General features: G+C 45.5%; 1 protein-coding gene across 1 annotated transcript in view; it reads left to right on the forward strand.

The window, feature by feature from the left end:
* The first annotated feature begins 286 nt into the window (after positions 1–286).
* The window catches only part of FBXL13 (F-box and leucine rich repeat protein 13), a 203,370-nt gene continuing 182,029 nt past the window's right edge, over positions 287–21,627 (forward strand). Inside the window, exon 1 of the mRNA XM_075017015.1 lies at positions 287–377. Within this exon, the coding sequence (XP_074873116.1) occupies positions 303–377 (75 nt within the window). The 5' untranslated portion in view covers positions 287–302. The remainder of the gene's footprint in view (positions 378–21,627) is intronic.

Below are 21,627 nucleotides of genomic sequence, written 5' to 3' on the forward strand. Positions count from 1 at the left end.
GGATGGATGGATGAGTGAGTGGCCGCAGCAGGTGGGAACGCACCTGCGATAGATGAATGGGGTACAAGGAGCGGCTGACTCTAGGGAGAGCTGGCGCGGAGCAGGAGGGACAGAGTTGGGACGAGGGTGAGCGGGGCGCGGTAGAGTCGGGACGGGGGAGGGCGGACTGCACGCTGCACTCCCCTCGCTCTAGCGCCCAATGAGGGCTGGCGGCCTGTGGCCGCGGGTTGCTAGGCGACCGGAAGCACCGCTGCCTCAGCCTTAGGACGCCGCTGCCTGGCGGCGAGGGGCCCGGCCCAGCCATGTCCTCCCTACGCAACGCGGACTCCGCGCTCAGAGCTTACTTCAAGCGCCACAGGCTCCTCGACGCCTACGAGGTAAAGGGCCGGCTGAGCTGCCCGCGCTCCGCCCCGAACAGGCGCTGGGGTTTGCAGCGCTGCGAGCTGGGCGTGATACGGGGCGCTGGGCTCCCGGAGGTGCTGCGGCCCAGACCCTCGCGGGCTGAGAAGCTTTTACTCCCGACTGCGAGACCCTCTGGGCCGCAGCAGCAGCAGCCGGAGCTCGGTTTGGGGCTGCGGGGGGAAGAGGCGGAGGGTGGTGCTGACACCGTGGCGCCACCTGCCGGGGTTTGCCGCTTGCTGCGTGACGCGGCAGAAGATGAACTCGCCTGTTGGCCCTGGAGCAGTAACGTTCGGCCCCTAGCGCAATCCTGCGCCCGGCCGTCCCACTGCAGCTCAGCCAGGCTCAGCCCACTGAAGTCAGTGGGAGCTTTGCTGTTTCACCCATTGACTTCAGTGGAACTTGCGGGTGCTCACCTATAATTACATCCGCCCTAGAGGCTGTACCTCTGCCTGGACGCACACCCGCAAACGGCAGTTCTTATTCCAGAATCTGCTTGTGGGCTAGGCCTAATTGTCTTGCCTTTGACTAACTTGATTTTCTGTCCAATGCCGGAGGGCATTTGTGGCCTCCTGTTGTGCTGTGGTTGCATTCATGGAAGGTCAAGCGTTTCTGCTGCCCCTCTCTCTGACCACTGAAGCAGAGGTTCTGAGCATTTCACTTTCTGAGCCCCACTCCCAACATGCTCAAAACCAGAAAATGTGGCAATGGCAGAGGCGGTTAAGGACTTCTTTGTTTTGGTTGTCACTAAGAGAGTGGGTGGTGATTGCACATCTGTTAAAGTAAATGTCGGAAAAAAGCAGGTAGGTCCAGAAGTTAAAACAGGAAAAGAACAAAGCTGAAAATTGCTTATAAAAGTTAGATGTGTTAAATTCCCCAGGAATGCATTCTTGCATACTCTCAGAGCTGATTGAAAAGAAATCATGGAATTATAGAAGACTAGAACTGGGAGGCACCTTAAATGGTCATCAAGTCCAGTCCTCTGCCCTCACAACAGGACCAAACACCACCTGTATTATTCCTGTTAGATATTTATTTTAACTGTTCTTAAATATCCCCAGTGATGGAGATTCTAATACCACCCTAGGCAATTTATTCTGGTAATTAACCACCCAGTTAGGAAATTTTTCCTAATGTCCGATCTAAACCTCCCTTGCTGCAATTAAACCTATTGCTTATTGTCCTATCATGAGAGTCTAAGGAGAATAACTTTTCCTGGGGACAGGTCAGGAAATCCTCTCTCTGTCCCAGAGGACTGGACTTAATGACCTCTTCGAGTTCCTTCCAGTTCTAATATTCTACGATTCTCTGTTATAAAAACTCCCCAGTTCCACCAGTGCCACAACTATTTTACTGCATATGAAAAATGGGATTACGGGAGTGAATGTCTAGAGCCCCTATGCCATTGGGAGCCCCACAAAGCTAAATGCCCCCAGCTTTGGTTTCAGCCTGGAAGGTGGGGACAGCACCATTGACACTAGACATTAAAATCCAATTGCCAGGAGAGGTGAGAGGGTGGTAGGCTCCCTATCTGGCACTGTGTGACTTCCTAGAAACAGCAACATTTTCCTTTGGACCCTGTGTGCAGGGAGTGGGGGCTCCCATTCTCCCCCTGCCCAGAGCACCAACTCAATAGCTCTCATTGGCTAGGAACTCTGGCCAATGGGAGCTGTGGGGGCTGTGCATGTAGATGAGGCAGCACCCAGAGCTTTCTCGCTTTGCTTCTGCCTCGGAGCTGAGGGACATATCATCTGCTTCTCAGGAGCTGCCTGAAGTAAATGCTGCTTAGAGCATTTCTGCTCCATGCACTTCACCCCCTTCTGCATCCTGCCCCAACCCTGAGCCTCCTCCCAAACTGCTTCCCAGAGTCCATACCCTGCACCTCCTCCTGCGCTCCAGTACCTACTTGAGCTCACTCCTGCACCTAAACTCCCTCCTGGAGCCTGCACCCCAACATCCTGCTGCACCCGCTTGCCCTGAGCTCCCTCCCACATGCAAACTCCAGCCTGTAGCTTGAACCCTGCACTGTTTTATTCACCCCAATCCTTAGCCCAGCTCAGAACTCCCTTATGCACCCAAACTCCCTCTCGGAGCCCTCAGCCCTTCCTGCACTGCAAATTCATGCTCCGGCTTGGAACCCCCTACTCATCTCAGAGCCTATACTCCTCACACCCCAACTCCCTGCCTCATTCCAGAGCCCCCTCCCACACTCGGAACCCCTCAGCCCCACCCACTAGCCTGGAGCCCCAACCAGTACTCCTCATTCCTGCCTCTACAGCAGGGCCTGCATCACCAGCTGGAACTGTCACCCCCCTCCAGCATCCAACCCGTGACCTAGCTGGATGAAAATGAGTGAGTGAGTGAGGGTAGGGGAGAACAAATGACAGAGGAAGGATTGCTGAAGCGAGCTAGAGTGGGGATGTGGCAAGGGGTGGGACTCAAAAAGGATTCAAGGTTGTTCAGTTTTGTGTGATTAGAAAGTTAGTAACCCTAGCTTCAGCCCTGCATATGAGGCTTCAGGTTTCTGCTTTTGGCCCCTGTGAGTCTAACATTGACCCTGCATGGCAACCCACCTGAAACTTGCTCATGGACCCTAGGGAACCCCAGAACCCTGGTTGAGTTCTGTTTCACTAAAGTAACACACTTTAAACAGTATGTACCTTGAATATATCAAAGAAAAAAAATTGAATTGACCTTTATTTGGATGAAACTCAGTGGTGTCCAAACTTTACCTAGTTGTGTGCTGCATTGGCTTCTCCCTCAAAATGGAGAATAATGGAAGTTCCCCTAAGATGAATGATATAGAAATGCAGTTTTTAAAGATTTCAGATGTAACATTACTACATGCAGTGCAGCCTGGTGTGTATCTCAAGTTGAAACAATTTATGCTGTGTCCTGTAATATTTGTATGACATATACATAGTCATATCAAAGATGAAGATTGTCATTGACTCCCATGGAATTTGGCGGGCCATATGTGGGACATTCCAGCAATAAACAGGGACTTGAGGACTTTTATTAAACTGGTGAAATTGCATATGGCAACACTAAGGATTTCAGGTAGGGAAATCTTCAATGCTGTAAGGATAGTAAAATGAATACGTAATTTTAGCTTTAGCGTTGTAACCTGATTTTCTCCTACCCTTTTTACTTCTGTTGGTTTCTTCCCTGTGCAAATCATTTGAAACTATGGAGAAGCAGCCATATTTCCAATTTCTAGAAAAAAAATAAAGTCACCATGTATGACAAAAATGAAAGGCACTTTTTTTGGGTATTCATCATCTACTACAAATAGACAAAATTTATAGTCAGGGTTGCCATGAAAACTTAAATAAAGAGGTTTTGACAAATCAAGATAACTGTAGAGCAACTCAAGCATCTCCTAATATGACTGGCAATATTTGATAATACTGTTCGTTTCTTAAACATAACACATTTTAGGATACAATTGGTTCACGTTTTCAGGCTTCTCTCTGTAGCCCTAAGTGCCAGAAATATCCACTAGAATCTCAGTTTTCGTTATTTAAAAAGTGTCTTTTTGGTTCAAGCAGCTAGGGCTTCAAGTAAAATATCAACTACAGTAAATTAACCCACATTCTATTATCTGGAACTTTCAAATAACTGGCATTTTAACCATAAATAAATTTTAGTTATGTTTCCATAAGTACAGTATAGTGAAAGTAAATACAAATAAATACAGCAAATACAGTATAGCTGTGGCTACACTAGCACCCCACTTGCGAAAGGGGAATGCTAATGAGCCACTTTGGCAGGTGCTAATGAGGCACTGCCATGTATATGCAGCACCTCATTAGCATAATGGCAGCTGGGCGCATTTTGAAAGTGCCACTTTCGAAACACATGCTGCCGGTGTAGACGGGGGCCTTTCGAAAGGACCCCCAGATTTCGAAAGCCCCTTCTTCCCATTTGGTTTTGGGAAGAAGGAAATTTGAAATCCAGGGAGTCCTTTCAAGAGGCCCCTGTCTACACCAGCAGCGCGCGTTTCAAAAGCAACACTTTCGAAATGCGCATGGCCGCCATTATGCTAATGAGGTGCTGCATATGCATGGCAGCGCCTCATTAGCATCTGCCGAAGTAGCTCATTAGCATTCCCCTTTCGAAAGGGGTGTGCTAGTGTAGCCATGGCCTATAAGTTTAGCATGTACAATACTGCAGTTGTTGGTAAATAAAGTACTCTGCATACATTTTTGGTTTGTTTCTTAATATCTAATCTTGTTTTTCTTAAGTGTTATGCATTGCGAGGCATACCTCTCTATTATCTAGATTATTTGATTATCCAACAACCTCCCAGTCCCAGGACTATATTAGAAGGCTGCAACTGAGTGAATTGACATCACTGACATGTTCTCCAGATGGCACCTATTAATTTTGGAACTCTCATGATATTTGGGACTATTACTTTTTAAATCTTATTAGAACTCTGTCAAATGATGCCATTGGATGAAATGATGGGGACATACAACTGTAAACGCTGCTTTTGAACAACCTGATATCTGAAGTCTTATGGGGTAGCCAGAACCCTGAGATCCAGCATCTTGGAGAAGGGAGAACGTAAGACTTGGCCTAGACAAGCACACTGTTAGTTTCCTGCTGGCCAGAACCTTCATGAAGAGAGATTTTCAAAGGCACAGATGGAGTTAGGTTCCCTAATTCCCAAGGAAAGTAAATGGGAGTTAGGTGCCAGTCTTTTTGTCCCTTAGGATCTCTGTCTCTCAGTATTATCAGAACCCTCAGTGGCCATGTGTAGTATTAATCTTCCCAGTGATTTGAAAGACTATTAGGCTGTGTCTGCACTAAGAGAAATCTTTGAAATAGCCATGCTAGTGGCCATTTCAAAGAATATTAATGAGGCGCTGAAATGCATATTCAGTACCTCATTAGGATGCTGCCGGCCATGGCACTTCAAAATTGCCACTTTTCACTCCTGCATGGCTCGTCCAGATGGGGGTCCTTTTTGAAAGGACCCCACCAACTTCAAAATCTCCTTATTTCTATCAGCAGATAGGAATAAGGGGATTTCAAAGTTGACGGGGTTCTTTCAAAAAGGACCCCCATCTGGACGAGCCATGCGGGAGTGAAAAGCACAAAAAGACTGGCACCTAATTCCCATTTACTTTCCTTGGGAATTAGGGAACCTAACTTCCATCTGTGCCTTTGAAAATCTCTCTCTTCATGAAGGTTCTGGCCAACAGGAAACTAACAGGGTGCTTGTCTAGGCCAAGTCTTACGTTCTCCCTTCTCCAAGATGCTGGATCTCAGGGTTCTGGCTACCCCATAAGACTTAAGATATCAGGTTGTTCAAAAGCAGTGTTAACATCAGCTGATAGGAATAAGGGGATTTCAAAGTTGGCGGGGTCCTTTCGAAAAGGACTCCTGTCTGGTCAAGCAACGCAGGAGTGAAAAGCGGCAATTTCGAAGTGCCATGGCTGGTGGAATGCTAATGAGGTGCTGAATATGCATTTCAGCGCCTCATTAGTGTTCTTCGAAATGGCCATTAGTATGGCTATTTCTAAGATTTCTCTTAGCGTAGACGTAGCCATAGAGCTGAAGAGTTTTCAAACAAACAACCTGGTCATAAATATAAAATCTTTATTTTTTATCAGTTCAGATAATGACCTGGCTGATTAATAATCTCACTTTGTTTATGTGTGAAAGAGTGAATCAATGGCCATTTCTACACAGGCCACTTCCTTCAAAAGTGGCATGCTAATACAGGGAGTGAAAGATGCTAATGAGGCGTGCATGCAAATTCCCTGCACCTCATTATCATAATGTCACGTGATTTGGAGTCCGGAAGATGTTCTTCCAGACTCCAAAACGCCGTGTAGAAGCACAGCCCCGGTGGGGTACTTCCGGAAGGAAATCCACCTTCCGGAGGCCCCTTCTTCCCTAAAATTTTAGGGAAGAAGGGGCCTCCGGAAGAAGGACTTCCTTCCGGAAGCCCCCCCAGCACCATACTTCTACACGGCGTTTTGGAGTCCGGAAGAATGTCTTCTGGACTCCAAATCATGTGATGTTATGTTAATGAGGCACAGGGAATTTGCATCCATGCCTCATTAGCATCTTTCACGCCCTGTATTAGCATACAACTTCCAAGTGGCCTGTTTAGAAACGGCCAATGTGTTTATGCAATGTTTGAGCAATTAGGCTACGCATACACAGCAAAGTTATTTTGAAATAACAGCCATTATTTTGAAATAACTTTATAAGCATCTACACGATACACAAGCTATTTCAAAATGAATTTGAAATAGGGGGCTCATTATTTCAAATTCTGTAAACCTCATTGCAGAGAGAATAATGCCTATTTTGAAATAGCTTTTTTGAAATAGTTGCTGTTAACACACAGAATAGTGCTATTTTGAAATAAGCCATTATGGGCTATGTCTACACGTGAAGCCTACATCGAAGTAGCCTATTTCGATGTGGCAACATCGAAATAGGCTATTTCGATGAATAACGTCTACACATCCTCCAGGGCTGCCAACGTCGATGTTCAACATCGACGTTGTGCAGCACCACATCGAAATAGGCGCAGCGAGGGAACGTCTACACGCCACAGTAGCACACATCGAAATAAGGGTGCCGGGCACAGCTGCAGACAGGGTCACAGGGCGGACTCAACAGCCAGCCGCTCCCTTAAAGGGCCCCTCCCAGACACACTTGCACTAAACAGCACAAGATACACAGAGCCGACAACGAGTTGCAGACCCTGTGCATGCCGCATGAATCCCCCGCTGCAGCAGCAGCAGCCAGAAGTCCTGGGCTAAGGGCTGCTGCACACGGTGACCATAGAGCCCCACACGGGCTGGAGAGACAGCGTCTCTCAACCCCCCAGCTGATGGCTGCCATGGAGGATCCCACAATTTCGACGTTGCGGGACGCGGATCGTCTACACGGTCCCTACTTCGACGTTGAACGTCGAAGTAGGGCGCTATTCTGATCCCCTCATGAGGTTAGCGACTTCGACGTCTCGCCGCCTAACGTCGAAGTTAACTTCGAAATAGCGCCTGACGCGTGTAGCCGCGACGGGCGCTATTTCGAAGTTAGTGCCGCTACTTCGAAGTAGCGTGCACGTGTAGACACAGCTATGATGTCCAGTATTTCAAAATAGGCACTAAGTGCCCCAACATGCTATTTCAAAAAGCATTCTTGTATGTAGCTGTGTTATTTTGAAATAAGATATTTCTGAGTAGCTATTCCAGAATGGATTATTTTGAAATAATCCTGCTATGTAGGCGTAGCCACACTGAACACACAGGAATGGAGCCTAGAGAAGTGGTTCCCCTGTTTGTACACAAGCAGCTTTAAAGATGAATGCGCATTATATTTTTTCAAGAAGTTACAAACAAATTTCTTAATCCTTAAAAAATCACTAATTAATTGTGCCTAGGGATGTTAATGTTTAATTGGTTAACTGGTAAGCCTCACCCTAAACGGATGAGGCCTATCAGTTGCAGTTAACTGGTGCAGGCGGAAGGAGCAGTCCTCATCCACAGTTGGTCCGATCCCAGAGCACTGCAGGCAGGGGTGCTCCAGCAAGGCCAGAGCAGTCCTGGACCATGGCAGCGCTCCTGCCCAGCCAGAGGAATCCCCATCCACGGCAGCTGTCTCCCCAGACCTCCCACTTCAATCAGTAAACAGTGAAAGCTAACATTTAACTTGCTAACTAATTAAATGGGATTTTGCATCTCTGATTGTCACCTAGATTAGGCAATTGTAAAAGGTCTGTTATTAATTGTATCGGAAATGTGTTGTGTGATTATATGGTGGGGATCACCCACCACACAATAACTGAAGTTTAAGTCAGAGACATTGGTTAATTGACTGTGGAATTGTAGTGTACATGCTAATGGCTTGAATCTGGGGCCTTGTTTGCGCTGTGGAGACCATAACTATGCCACACGACCTTTCAGCAATGTGGACACAACCTACTGTAATGGAATGGTTTTTTTTCTGTCCCTGTCCCTCAGCACTGGGAGCCAGGGTCTAGTCATAATTGGGGGTTAGGCTAGTATAAATGTGTTGCTCCAGACTGTGACTGTGAGTGATATATCTATATTGGTCTGCATTTTAAGCATGCCTGGGATTGACTTGTTCTTTACTAGATTTTGTCTTATGTACAAAACTTAGGGTATGTCTGCACAATGAAATTAGGTCACATTTGTTTAGGTCAATTTTCTAGCATCCAATTTTATAAAGTCAAGGGTGCATGTCCACAGTGGCACATAAAATAACGGAGTGTGTCCCCATTAGCATTGCCAGTTTTGACTTTGTCAGCAATGCACTGTGGATACCTGCTGCCCAGTTGCATTGTGGGTTTCAGTCCCAGTGTCTGATCGGACAAAAATGTTCTGAGGTGGTTCTGGGTGTGTGTTGTCAGCATCCCATAGTGCGCTTGACTCCTCCTCCCTTTGGCAAGCAATGGTAAAAAGTGTTTTTGCACCTTTTTTCATATCTGTGGAGATGTCATTGCAAGGATAGCATGGAAGCCGTACAGCTTTAAACTGTTGTGGCAAGTGTCATGAGCAGCTCATGCTTTGCACTGCGGTATGTACAGAGCCTAAGCAGCTGTGAGAGCGATGAAGACTCCGAGGAGGAAGTGGACATATACGAGTGGAAGACACTGAAGAGGAGAAATGGGGAGATACTGGCTGCACTTGATTGTTTGCACAGAGTGGAGCATAGGTTCTGGTGCTGTGAAACAAGCTCAGACTGGTGGGAGCGCATTGTTCTAGAGGTATGGGATGATCAGCAGTGGCTACAAAACTTCTGCGTGAGTAAGGCCACTTTCATGAAACTTTGTGAATTCCTTTTCTTTACACTGAAATGCTGTGGTACCAAAATGAGACCTCCTCTGACAATTCAAAAGTGTGTGGCAATAGCTCTGTGGAAGTCTGCAACACCAGACAGCAACTGGTCAGTGGGCAGTCAGTTCAGAGGAGGCAGATCTACAGTGGGAGCTGCTGTCATCCAGGTAGCCAAGGCAATCAATGACCTTCTGGTGCAAAAGACAGGGACTCTGAGAAATGTGCAGGACATCGTGGATGGTTTTGCCATGATGGGGTTCCCTAACTGTGGTAGGGTGATAGATGAAACACACATCCCTATCTTGGCACTAGACCACCTTGCCACAGAGTACATAAACTGCAAGGGGTATGTCTCCATGGTGTTGCAAGCATTGATGGATCACAAGGGTCCTGTCACTGACATCAGTACAGGATGGTTGGGAAAGGTGCATGATGCATTTATCTTTAGGAATATTGGTCTGTTCAGAAAGCTGCAGAATGGAGCTTTCTTCCCAGACCAGAAGATCACCATTGGAGACATGGAGATGCCATTAGTGATTCTGGGTGATCCAGCTTAACCTTTTCTTCCCTTGGGTCATGAAGCCATACACAGGCAGCCTGGACCACAGTAAGGGGCAGCTCAACTACAGGCTGATCAAGTGCAGCATGGACTATGCCTTTGCCTGTATAAAAGCCAGATTTAGGACCCTCCTGGCTCAGTTAGACCTCAGCGAAGGCAATGTTCCCCTCATGGGGCAACCTACTGTGTGCTTCATAATTTATGTGAGAGCAAGGGGGAAATTTCTTTGCAAGCTGGAGGGCCGAAGCAGATCGCCTGGTCAGTAATTTTAAGCAGTCAGACACAAAGGCAATAAGGAGAGTACAGAGAGGGACACTTTATTAGGGAGGCTTTGCAAATAAGCTTTATGAATGATCAGATAGTGACATGATTGTCATGTCTATTGCTTTTGAGGAGGTGCCACTTGAATGATGAGTGCTTGCCTGTAAAGCCTATAAACATCCCCCCTCCTGCCATGCAACACAGACAATAAAGAGACTGGTTTCATCAGCTTAATCATTTTTATTTAGGGGACACTAAAGAAATTTGTGGCAGGTCTTTGGGGGTAGATAAGCAAAGGCATTTTTTTCATGACAAGTGGGAGTATGTCAGCCTTCTGCTCTCAGAAGTGTCCCTGGGAATAGAATGCAAGGCTGCCCTGTTAGCCCAACACAGATAGAATTACAAAAATTACCAAATTTGTCAAAAGATGGGCTGGTCTGCAAGGCTCTACCCCCTCCGCCTTTATCATTGGGTAATGTGTAGTTATAACAAGGTAGTAGAGTAAAGATAACAATGTTTTATTTACCTATAATACAATACAGTAACAGAAAATAGGACTCCCTAGAGCATACAAGCTATACTGAACAAGGGCTTGGTTGTTAGCTCAATTAACCTTCCAAAGAAAATTACGAGGTAAGAATGGATCGGACAATACCAGTTTCCCAAGCGACAGGAGAGTTTAGGAATTAGCTTTCAGGGATGTTCCAGGCTGAAGACAGGAACTGTCAAGTGAGGACATGATCTTCTTCCCTCTTCTTTCTTCAGCTCTTGACTTGCCATCCTGTCTGTAGAATGCCTAAAGAAAATGACCTTCCGCGGTGCTCATGGGTGTGTATATAAATTGTCTCTAACTCAAAAATAAGATAAAATAAATATCAAAGTAGACTGACCTATGAGGCCTAGCAATCTTCAGATTGCTTCCCGAGCTATCAGCCATCCTCTCTCTAGCTCTCCCTGTCAGACTGGCCTACAAAGCCTAGCAGCCTGCAGCTGTCGCCCTAGCTACCAGCTCTGACAGGAGGCCCTCGAGAGTGCCCCACAGGAAGTACTACCATACTGAGGCAAAAGGCCTTGAAGGGCAGGCTCCGCCCCTTTATTTACAGGGAAAAGAAGGGAGGACAGGGAAAGAAGGGAGGACAGGGAAAAGACAGGGAAAGAAGGGAGGAGGTGTTGCCTTGTATATTAAAAATGTACACACTTGGACAGAGGTGGAGATGGATGGGTTGAAAGTCTCTGGGTTAGACTCAGAGGAGTAAAAAACAAGGATGAGGTCCTACTAGGAGTCTACTACAGGCCCCCTAGCCAGGTGGAAGAGGTGGATGAGGTTTTCTTTAAACAGCTAACAAAATCATCCAGGGCCCAGAATTTGGTGGTAATGGGGGACTTCAACTATCCAGGTATATGCTGGGAAACTAATACAGCAGGGGACAGACTGTCCAATAAATTCTTGGATTGCATTGCAGACAACTTTTTAGTCCAAAAGGTTGAAAAAGCTACTGGGGGGAAGCTGTTCTAGATTTAATTTTAACAAATAGGGAGGAAATTATTGAGAATTTGAAAGTGCAAGGATGCTTGGGTGAAAGTGATCATGAAATCATAGAGTTCACAATTCTAAGGAAGGGTAGAAGGGAAAACAGTACAATAGAGATAATGGATTTCAGGAAGGCAGATTTTGGTAAACTCAGACAGCTGGTAAGTAAGGTCCCATGGGAAGCTAAACTGAGGGGAAAAACAGCTGAGGAGAGTTGGCAGTTTTTCAAAGGGACATTATTAAGGGCCCAAAAGCAAGCTATCCCGCTGCATAGGAAAGATAGAAAATATGGCAAAAGACTGCCTTGGCTTAACCAGGAGATCTTGCATGATCTCAAACTAAAAAAGGAATTGTATAAGTAATGGAAACTAGGACAAATTACAAAGGACGAATATAGGCAAACAACACGAGCATGCAGGAGCAAGATTAGAAAGGCTAAGGCACAAAATGAGCTCAAACTAGCTACAAGCATAAAGGGAAACAAGAAGGCTTTTTACAAATACATTGGTAACAAGAGGAAGACCAAGAAGAGGGTAGGGCCATTGGTCAGTGAGGAGGGAGAAACAGTAACAGGGAATTTGGAAATGGCAGAGATGTTTAATGATTTCTTTGTTTCGGTCTTCACTGAGAAATCTGAAGGAATGCCTGACATAGAGAATGCTAGTGAAAAAGGGGTAGGTTTAGAAGTTGAAATAAGAAAAGAACAAATTAAAATGTACTTAGAAAAACTAGATGTCTGCAAATCACCAGGGCCTGATGAAATGCATCCTAGAATCCTCAAGGAGCTGATAGAAGAGGTATCTGAGCCTTTAGCAATCATTTTTGGAAAATCGTGGGAGACGGGAGAGATTCCAGAAGACTGGAAAAGGGCAAATATGGTACCCATTTATAAAAAGGGGAACAAGAATAACCCGGGAAACTACAGGCCAGTCAGCTTAACTTCTGTGCCAGGAAAGATAATGGAGCAGGTAATTAAAGAAATCATCTGCAAGCATTTGGAAGGTGGTAAGGTGATAGGGAACAGCCAGCACGGTTTTGTTAAAAACAGATCATGTCAAACCAATCTAATAGCTTTCTTTGATAGAATAACGAGCCTTGTGGATAAGGGAGAAGCGGTGGATGTGGTATACCTAGACTTCAGTAAAGCATTTGACACGGTCTCACATAATATACTTATCAATAAACTATGCAAATACAACTTAGATGGGGCTACTATAAGGTGGGTGAACAACTGGCTGGATAACCGTACCCAGAGAGTAGTTATTAATGGTTTTCAATCCAGCTGGAAAAGTATAACTAGTGGGGTTCCGCAGGGGTCTGTTCTAGGATCAGTTCTGTTCAATATCTTCATGAATGATTTAGATATTGACATAGAAAGTGAAAGTACACTTATTAAGTTTGCAGATGATACCAAGCTGGGAGGGGTTGCAACTTCTTTGGAGGATAGGGTCATAATTCAAAAGGATCTGGATAAACTGGAGAAATGGTCTGAGGTAAACAGGATGAAGTTTAATAAGGACAAATGCAAAGTGCTCCACTTAGGAAGAAACAATCAGTGTCACGCATACAGAATGGGAAAATACTGCCTAGGAATGAGTACAGCAGAAAGGGATCTAGGGGTTATAGTGGACCACAAGCTAAATATGAGTCAACAGTGGGTGATGCTGTTGCAAAAAAAGCAAACATGATTCTAGGATGCATTAACAGGTGTGTTGTGAACAAAACACGAGAAATCATTCTCCCGCTCTACTCTGCGCTGGTTAGGCCTCAGGTGGAGTATTGTGTCCAGTTCTGGGCACCGTAGTTCAGGAAGGATGTGGAGAAATTGGAGAGGGTCCAGAGGAGAGCAACGAGAATGATCAGAGGTGTAGAGAACATGACCTATGAAGAAAGGCTGAAAGAATTGGGCTTGTTTAGTTTGGAAAAGAGAAGATTGAGGGGGGACATGATAGCAGTTTTCAGGTATCTAAAAGGGTGTCATAAGGCAGAGGGAGGGAACTTGTTCTTCCTTGCCTCTGAGGATAGAACAAGAGGCAATGGACTTAAATTGCAGCAGGGGAGGTTCAGGTTGGACATTAAGAAAAAGTTCCTAACTGTCAGGGTGATCAAGCACTGGAACGAATTGCCAAGGGAGGTGGTAGAATCTCCATCACTGGAGATATTTAAGAAGAGGTTAGATAGATGGCTTTCAGGGATGGTCTAGAAAGTGCTTGGTCCTGCCATGAGGGCAGGGGTCTGGACTCGATGGCCTCTCGAGGTCCCTTCCAGTCCTACTCTTCTATGATTCTATGATTTACACTCTTGTCTCGAGCAGTTTGAAATCACTTCTCGCCCTAATTTTCACACCTTAATCTTCCCGCCTGGAGAAGGAGACGAAGTCACAGCCATCTTTAAAAATGGAAACCACACAGGGAATCCATTTTGAAACAGAATGAAAAATGGATTTCTATTTAAAGAAATTGCACAAAGCTGTAACATTCCAACTTAACTCTAACAGCCCTTGACTTCACTTCCCTGCATTCTGGGGTTCCTAGGGAGGGAGGTTCGGGAAAATGGTGAGGAGGGTATGTGGTTCATCATGGGCTGCAGTGCTTCTGTATCCTGTATCAGGCAGTGCTGGAGCTCTTTTGCTACATCATCCTCTGCTGCATCTTTTGGGTCTCCAGTTCACGCTCTCTAATCTCTCTTCTCACTTCATGATCTACTCTGCTTTTGTCCTGATCATTTTGCCTTTCCTCCAGCATGGTTCTCCTCCATGCATTTAACTGTGTAAGGGACCTGCTTGACTCAGTTCACTTCCAGACATACGGCACAGACTGGGGGCATGCTTTCAAGCCTGTGATTGTAAAAACAGTTTCTGCACCTTACATGCTGCAAGTCAATGGGGTGGAGGGGTCTCGGGGCTGTGGCAGTGGTGGTCACCCCATGCTTCCTCTCCTGTGTTGCTGGGGCATTGATCTTTTTCCTTTCCCCAGGGACCTAGGGAAAGAGAAGGTCGGGGCAAATGGGAGTGCAGTTGTGCTATTGGGCTCATTGTATACCGTGCAGTGGTTGTTCCAATGCTGCTATATGCATGTGAAACCTGGACAAGATACAAGTGCCATCCGAAGGCCCTTGAACAATATCAGGGGTGTGTGGGGTGTCCAATGAGGGATAGCACTTGCAGTTTGGGGGACTTGTCTTGTCTCTTCGGGGGCAGTTCATGCACCTTTGGTCCCCACCTGGCACTCAGCTCTCACCTGTGGCTCCAAGAAGCTGTAGCATGTGCAGTGGCCACAGCCCAATAAACTGCTTTGACAGGTGGGCTAAACCAGGGGAGGGTAGCTGACAGGTCTGAAACCTTTAGTGATATAGGGACTTGCCTATCCCAGCATGCAAAATTGGCTCTGGTGGACTGGACGGATGAGATCAACAGAGAGATCCAACGACCAGGAAGGTGGCTTGCAACAGTCTGGAAGAGCGAAGGGCGTGACAAGGCACTGAAGATGGTATGGCCATCCACTGCAGCCTAGGAAGTCTCCAGCCGTGGTGACTTATGCTGCCACTGGAACCAGGCTTCTGAGGCCAAGAGAGTGGAACTGCCCTGTGCAACAGCTTTTCCACTTTAAACATTCTCCTGCACAGGTTCTTTGCACATTCTCATCTCTCAAATCAGCCTATTTATTAGTCTGTTTTATCCTTCTACATCTTCTGTTTTCTTCCAAGTCCTGCAACAATGGGGGAGGGGCAAAGTGACAGGTGGAGGTGTCCACTGAGAGTTGTAGTTCTAAACCTGCATACAGGCAGCCTGTGGACTTTGGTCACTCAGCTCTGACCCTGGGACAACAGAAGAGTTTGGCAACATCCCAGGTGACTAAGCAGGCCTTTTTAGGAGGACCACTGCTCACCCTCAAATGAGAGAGAAGACCAGAAACGGTGTCCCAAAAATTGCTTGTTCCAACCAAACTGGCTAGCATGCCGCAGCTGGCAGTTTTTACCCTCACAGTGGTCAAAAAACAGTGAAAAGAGAGATGATATTTGGAGCATGGAACATTTGCAGCCTCTTGGACATGGCGAAGACTATGAGGCCTGAGAGAAGAACGGCTCTCATAGCAAGAGAACTGGCACACTATGACATTGACATAGCTGCCCTGAGCGAGACCAGACTTGCAGAGGATGGATACATCTGCAAACCAAAAGGAAGTTACACCTTATTCTGGAAAGACAGGCCAGAAGACAAAGACAGAAGCCACAGAGTGGAACTTGCCATCAAAACATCACTTCTGCGCCAGCTTCCTGACCTACCAACTTGCATCAGTGAGTGTTTAATCAAGCTCCACTTCCCCCTCAACCTCTCGTGCCATGTTGCAGTCATCAGCACTTACGCTCCCACTCTGACCAGCAATGATGAAGCAAAAGAGAGTTTTTACAAGGACCTTGACCCTCTTGTGAAAGCAACTCCTCTTAGTGGCAAGCTTCTCCTGTTGGCTGACTTCAATGCCAGAGTCGGCAAGGACTGTAGGAACTGGAAAGGGATGCTGGGGCATCACGGCTTTGGTAACATGAATGCCAGTGGCCTTCTTCTGTTGAGCTTGTGTGCAGAAAATGACTGGATGATTACCAACACTCTCTTCAGGCAGGCCGATAAATGCAAGACCACATGGATGCATCTGAGATCAAAACAGTGGCACCTGATTAACTATATCATCAGTCGCAGGTGGGACATTCATGAAGTTAAGATCATCAAGGTCATGTGGGGAGCTGAGTGCTGGAATGATCATAGACTCATCAGATCTGTCCTTATGTTGCATGTCACACCACCACACTGCAAGAAGCTCAAGGTTGTCAGACCCTCCTTCAACATCAGGAAGCTGTAACATACTGGTCATCATGAACAATTCGCTGCCCACCTTGATGAAGTGCTGACAACGCATGGACCTCTCGCTGGAGACCCAACACAAAAGTGGGACCAGATTAAAACCCTGGTGATGGAGGCAACCAAGTTGACACTAGGACTAAAAAAGGGAGTTCACCAAGACTGGTTTGACGAAAATGACGGGACCATCATAAAGACCTTAGAGGAAAAACAGAATGCATTTCTGTTATGACAGAACAATCAGTTGTCCATGACACAGACTGTACTTCACAAAATGCAAGATGAGTGGTGGGAGAGAAAAACTGATGAAGTCCAATACTATGTTGACACCAAGAACTCCAAGATGTTCTTCAGTGCTATCAAAGCTATATATGGACCTTCAAAGCCAAGTACTACACCTCTTCTGTCTGCAGATGGCATGGCCCTCCTGAGGGAGAATAGCAGCATCAGTGATAGATGGGGAGAGTACTTTGGCAACCTAGTTAACACGCTCTCCATTGCCGACCCTGTGGCCCTAGACCAGATCCCTCAGAAACCCACAATAGACAGTCTTGACCTGCCCCCTAAAATGGAAGAGGTCAAAAAGGCAATCAGACAGACCAGCTCTAGCAAAGTCCCTAGGATGGATGGTATGTATCCCTGCTGAAATTTTCAAGGCAGCAGGACTAGTGTCACTTGAAAATTTTCACAGCATTTTGACCAGCATCTGGGAAGAAGAAGACATGTCCTTTTCCTCATCCACTATGTCCTCCTTGCTGTTGCCTGAGGCTTCCTGAGAAATCTTTTTAAGGTATCCACAGACTCTCTGGGGACAGTGGTTGGGTCACTCCCTAGAATCCCACACAGCTGCTCATAGAAGCGTCATGTTTGCAGTGATGACCCAGGATGTCCGTTTGCTTCCTTTGTTTTATGGTATGCCTACCTGAGATCCTTTTTTGTGTGTCACTGCTGGGCATACCTCATATACACTTTTTTTTCCATGGCCTTGAGATCTTGGTGCAGATGTCTGCTTTTCTTTTGCTGCTTCATAGTTTTCCCAGCATGGAGTCATCCCTCTCCCCCACGCAAGCAGCAAGGTTCTGCATCTCCTGCACATTCCATGCTTATCAGTGACTCTGGGACTTCACGGCTAGCTCTGCTGCTGAGCTCTGCTGCCTGCTCTGCTCACTATGCTTGCCAAACAGGAAATGAAATTCAAATCTTCCCAGGCTGTTTCCTACATCCTTGGAGAGCAGCATAATTAATGGTGGCCAGAATGGTCACATTGGGGCACTGTGGGATATTGCCAGGAGGCCAAGAAAGCAAAATTTCACAACATTCCATCTACACTACCCTAAAGTCAACCATGCAACTTCAAATTTTCTTTATGAAAAGCAGGAGTACAAAAGTCAAATTTACAAGCCCTTAATGTCGACGGAACATACCCTGTAGTGTGGATTGATTCCTTTGAAATTTGACCTGATCTCCTAGTGGAGACCAAGCCTTAGGTTTAGGTGTTATTAATAAAGACTTTCAAATTGTGGAACTGTAAGTTAAATAACAGATTTTCTAGATTATTGGATAGACAAAGTTCATATAAGAATTAGTCTGATTATTTGAGATTATCTTAATTTTAATTTAAATTCTTTTGGAATTTTTAATTGCTAGTTAGCTATGTAATATTACGTTACGTGAGAGGCAGTTGTATTATGGTGTGTGACTGTGCTTTCATTTGAGTTGTTGAATGTGAAGGATAATTTTTGTAATTTATAAACTTAATTTATAATTATCTCAAGTCTTATTTCTTTTGGTTAAGTAATGGTCTCCACTAAATCATTTGGAACCTAGGGGAAGTTAATTAGAACTTGTCAGTCTTTGGACTGGTTAAATCCAGTTTTCTCACATCTATATTGGGTCTTATCATCATTAAGAATTATTCCCATGAGTAAGGCATGCAGGATCAGGCTGTAAGAACATTTCTTGGACAAATTTTTTAAAAGGAATTCTCAAATCTAATTTTGGTCAGATATTTTACATTTTCTTTGGTCAAATTTTTGTGTGCATGCTATACCTAGAAGATTCATTGGAAGAAAAGGAGTGAACATTCAAAAGAAAAAGAAAAGTCATAAAAGAGCTCCAAATCTGTGAAAAATGCAATTTAGCAGACTGGTGCTGGTTCAATCCAGCAGGGGGAGCATTTGAACAGCCTTAAGTCCTTTTCGGAAAATGTATTAAGATGAAAACGTACATGAAGAGAGTTATTATATCGTCTGCTTATTTAGTCTTCTCCTTAATATCATATTATTTATGCTGTAATTATTATACTAAATGGTGGATTTATACTTGTTGATTTTGCTGAATGCACCTAGCTATTGTCACCTGCATACGTTCTTGGAGATTGCCTTTTTACTGGTGAGGTTCAGTAGAAGGCCACAGGGGGAACCTTGAGCAAGCACTGTATTGTCCACTGCAGATCAAACAGTAGACTTTTGAATGGACTTAAAGGGCCTGAGACTGCAGTGGTAAAGATCAGATATCTATAATTGTCAGGATGCAAAGCTAGGAGAATGGGAGTGAAAATTTTGGTGGTAGGTCAGTTCTAGAATCATAGAGCTGGAGGGGACCTCAGGAGGTCATCTAGTCCAGCCCCCTGCTTCAAGCAGGATCAATCCCCACTAAGTCATCCTAGCCAGGACCTTGGTAAGCCAGGACTTAAAATCCTAAAGGGATGGAGAATCCACCACTTCTCAAGGCAACACATTCCAATGCTTCACCACTCTCATGGTGAAGTAGTTTTTCCTGATATCTAACCTACGCCTCTCCCTCTTCAACTTCAGACCATTGCTCCTTGTTTTGCTATCAGACACCACTGAGAACAGTTTCTCACCCTCCTCTTTAGAGCTCCCCTTCAGGAAGTTGAAGGCTGCTATTAAATCACCCCCAAGTCTTCTCTTCTGTAAATTAAACAAGCCCAAATCCCTCATCCTATCCTCATAGGTCTTGTGCTTCAGCCCCTTAGTCATTTTTGTTGCCCTCTGCTGAACCTGCTCCAGCACATCCACATCCTTTTTATACTAGGGGGCCCAATATTCCAGATGTGGCCTCACCAGCTCTGAATAGCGGGGAACAACTCCTTCTCTAGATCTGCTCGAAATGTTCCTCCTAATGCACCCTAGTATGCCGTTAGCCTTCTTGGCTACAAGGGCACACTGTTTACTCATATCCAGCCTTTCATCCACCATAATCCCTAAATCCCTTTCTGTTGTACTGCTGCTGAGCCAGTTGGTCCCCAGCCTATAACAATGCTTGGGATTCTTCCACCCCAGGTGCAGGACTCTACACTTCTCCTCACTGAACTGCATCAGATTTCTTTTGGCCCAGTCCTCCAATTTATCCAGGTCACTCTGGATTCTCTCTCTACCCTCCAACGTATCTACCTCTCCCCCTAGTTTTGTGTCATCCGCTGTAGGGTGCGAGAAGGTTTTGTAATGGTCTCATGAGAGCAGTCCAACCCCTCTGTGAACCCTCAGAGAAATCCTAAACAAACCAGTCTGTGTAAGATGAAAAGCTGCAAAACGACTAACCATGACAACACCTGCAAAACAAAGCACGCTTGCCAACACTTCAAGGCTACACTGGCAGTAGGCCACAAGAGATAGTGATAAGGAATGCATAGGCAATTTTAGGCAATCTTATGTTAATGAGTTAAGCTTTGTCAGCTAGTGTTAGGAGGCCTGTTACAGAGCCTCTTCCCGAGCGAAGCTCCGACGCATCGGGTTTTCCCCCACTGGTGACTGCGGTGTCTCCAGGGCTCCCGTCGTGGGTGTCATGCGCTTTCAATAAACCAAATATAGCACTCGCCTTCTGGGTGCAGCCTCGTTTCTGGGGAACCCGAGCCTGGTTGGTTACATCCACAAACTTGCTGAGGGTGCAATCCAGTCCCTCATCCAGGTCATTAATAAAGATGTTGAATGACACCGGCCCCAGAACCAAGCCTTGCAGCACTCCACTTGAAACTGACTGCCATACAGATATTGAGCCATTGACCTCTACCCGTTGGGCCTGACCGTCAAACCAGCTTTCTATTCATCTTATAGTCCAAGGATCCAATCCATATTTCCTTAACTTATGGGCTAGAATGTTGTGGGAGACTGTATCAAAAGCTTTGCTGAAATCAAGGTATATCACATCCACTGACTTCCCCATGTCCACAGAGCCTGTTACCTCGTCATAGAAGCTAATCAGATTTGTCAGGCAGGTCTTGCCCCTGGTGAATCCATGTTGGCTACTTTTGATCACTTTCCCCTCTTCCAAGTGATCCAAAATGGATTCCTTGAGGATCCCCTCCATTACTTTCCCAGGATTGAGTTCTAGAAGTGTTGTATAGAGTGAAACTGCAAGATTTATACACGGAGATAGGTTTGAGTCAAAGATGACATCCATTCTACAGACCTGTAGAAGAACCTGGAGAATGGTGCTGTTGGAAAGAGACAGAAGGCTTAAGAAACATGGTTATCCATTTTTCAGTATAGAAAAAATTCTGGTATCTCAGTTATTGCTGTGTTGTAACTGTTGACAAATGCTCTCCTATATTTTCCACTGGTCGGCACAGGGGAACATTTATATAAACAGTATGCTGTTACTGACAATACTGATCTGTAGAAGAATGGTTTCTCCTCCTGATTTAGGAGTGCAGTTATGGTGGAAAATTTCTACCCTGTGCTCCTCTCTTTTAATGGGTATGCTGGACTATATCTTTGTGCATATAGCCATAAATTGTCCTTTTGTGCGTAACGTAGCAGCTCAAAGAGTTTGATTTCATCTTTCTTGCCATACTTAAAGACAGAATCCATTAGCAAATCCTGACAGATTGCGAATCCTGATACATTGTTTCACCAGGCTTGTTTGGCCATTCTTCTGAGAAAATATCCTTGTTCATTTTAATCTTTAAAAAATGAATAATGAATTAGTTCCTTTGGGAATCCCATAGGATCATGGAAAATGAATGTATTCACATCTACCAGGAGCTTAAGGTCTCTTACTATCACTTGAAGTCACTGTAAACCCTTTGGACTCATGCATTTGACCTTCACCGGTGCAATTTTACCACTGAGGAAGCTGACCAGAGTTCAGAAGATGGAACAAATGAACACTTTGGCTCTGGCCACACTAGCCCCTCCTTTTGGAGGGGCTAAGGTAATGTGGCACTTTG

Source organism: Carettochelys insculpta, chromosome 1 (genome assembly GCF_033958435.1).
Source record: "Carettochelys insculpta isolate YL-2023 chromosome 1, ASM3395843v1, whole genome shotgun sequence".
NCBI classification, from domain to species: Eukaryota; Metazoa; Chordata; order Testudines; family Carettochelyidae; genus Carettochelys; species Carettochelys insculpta.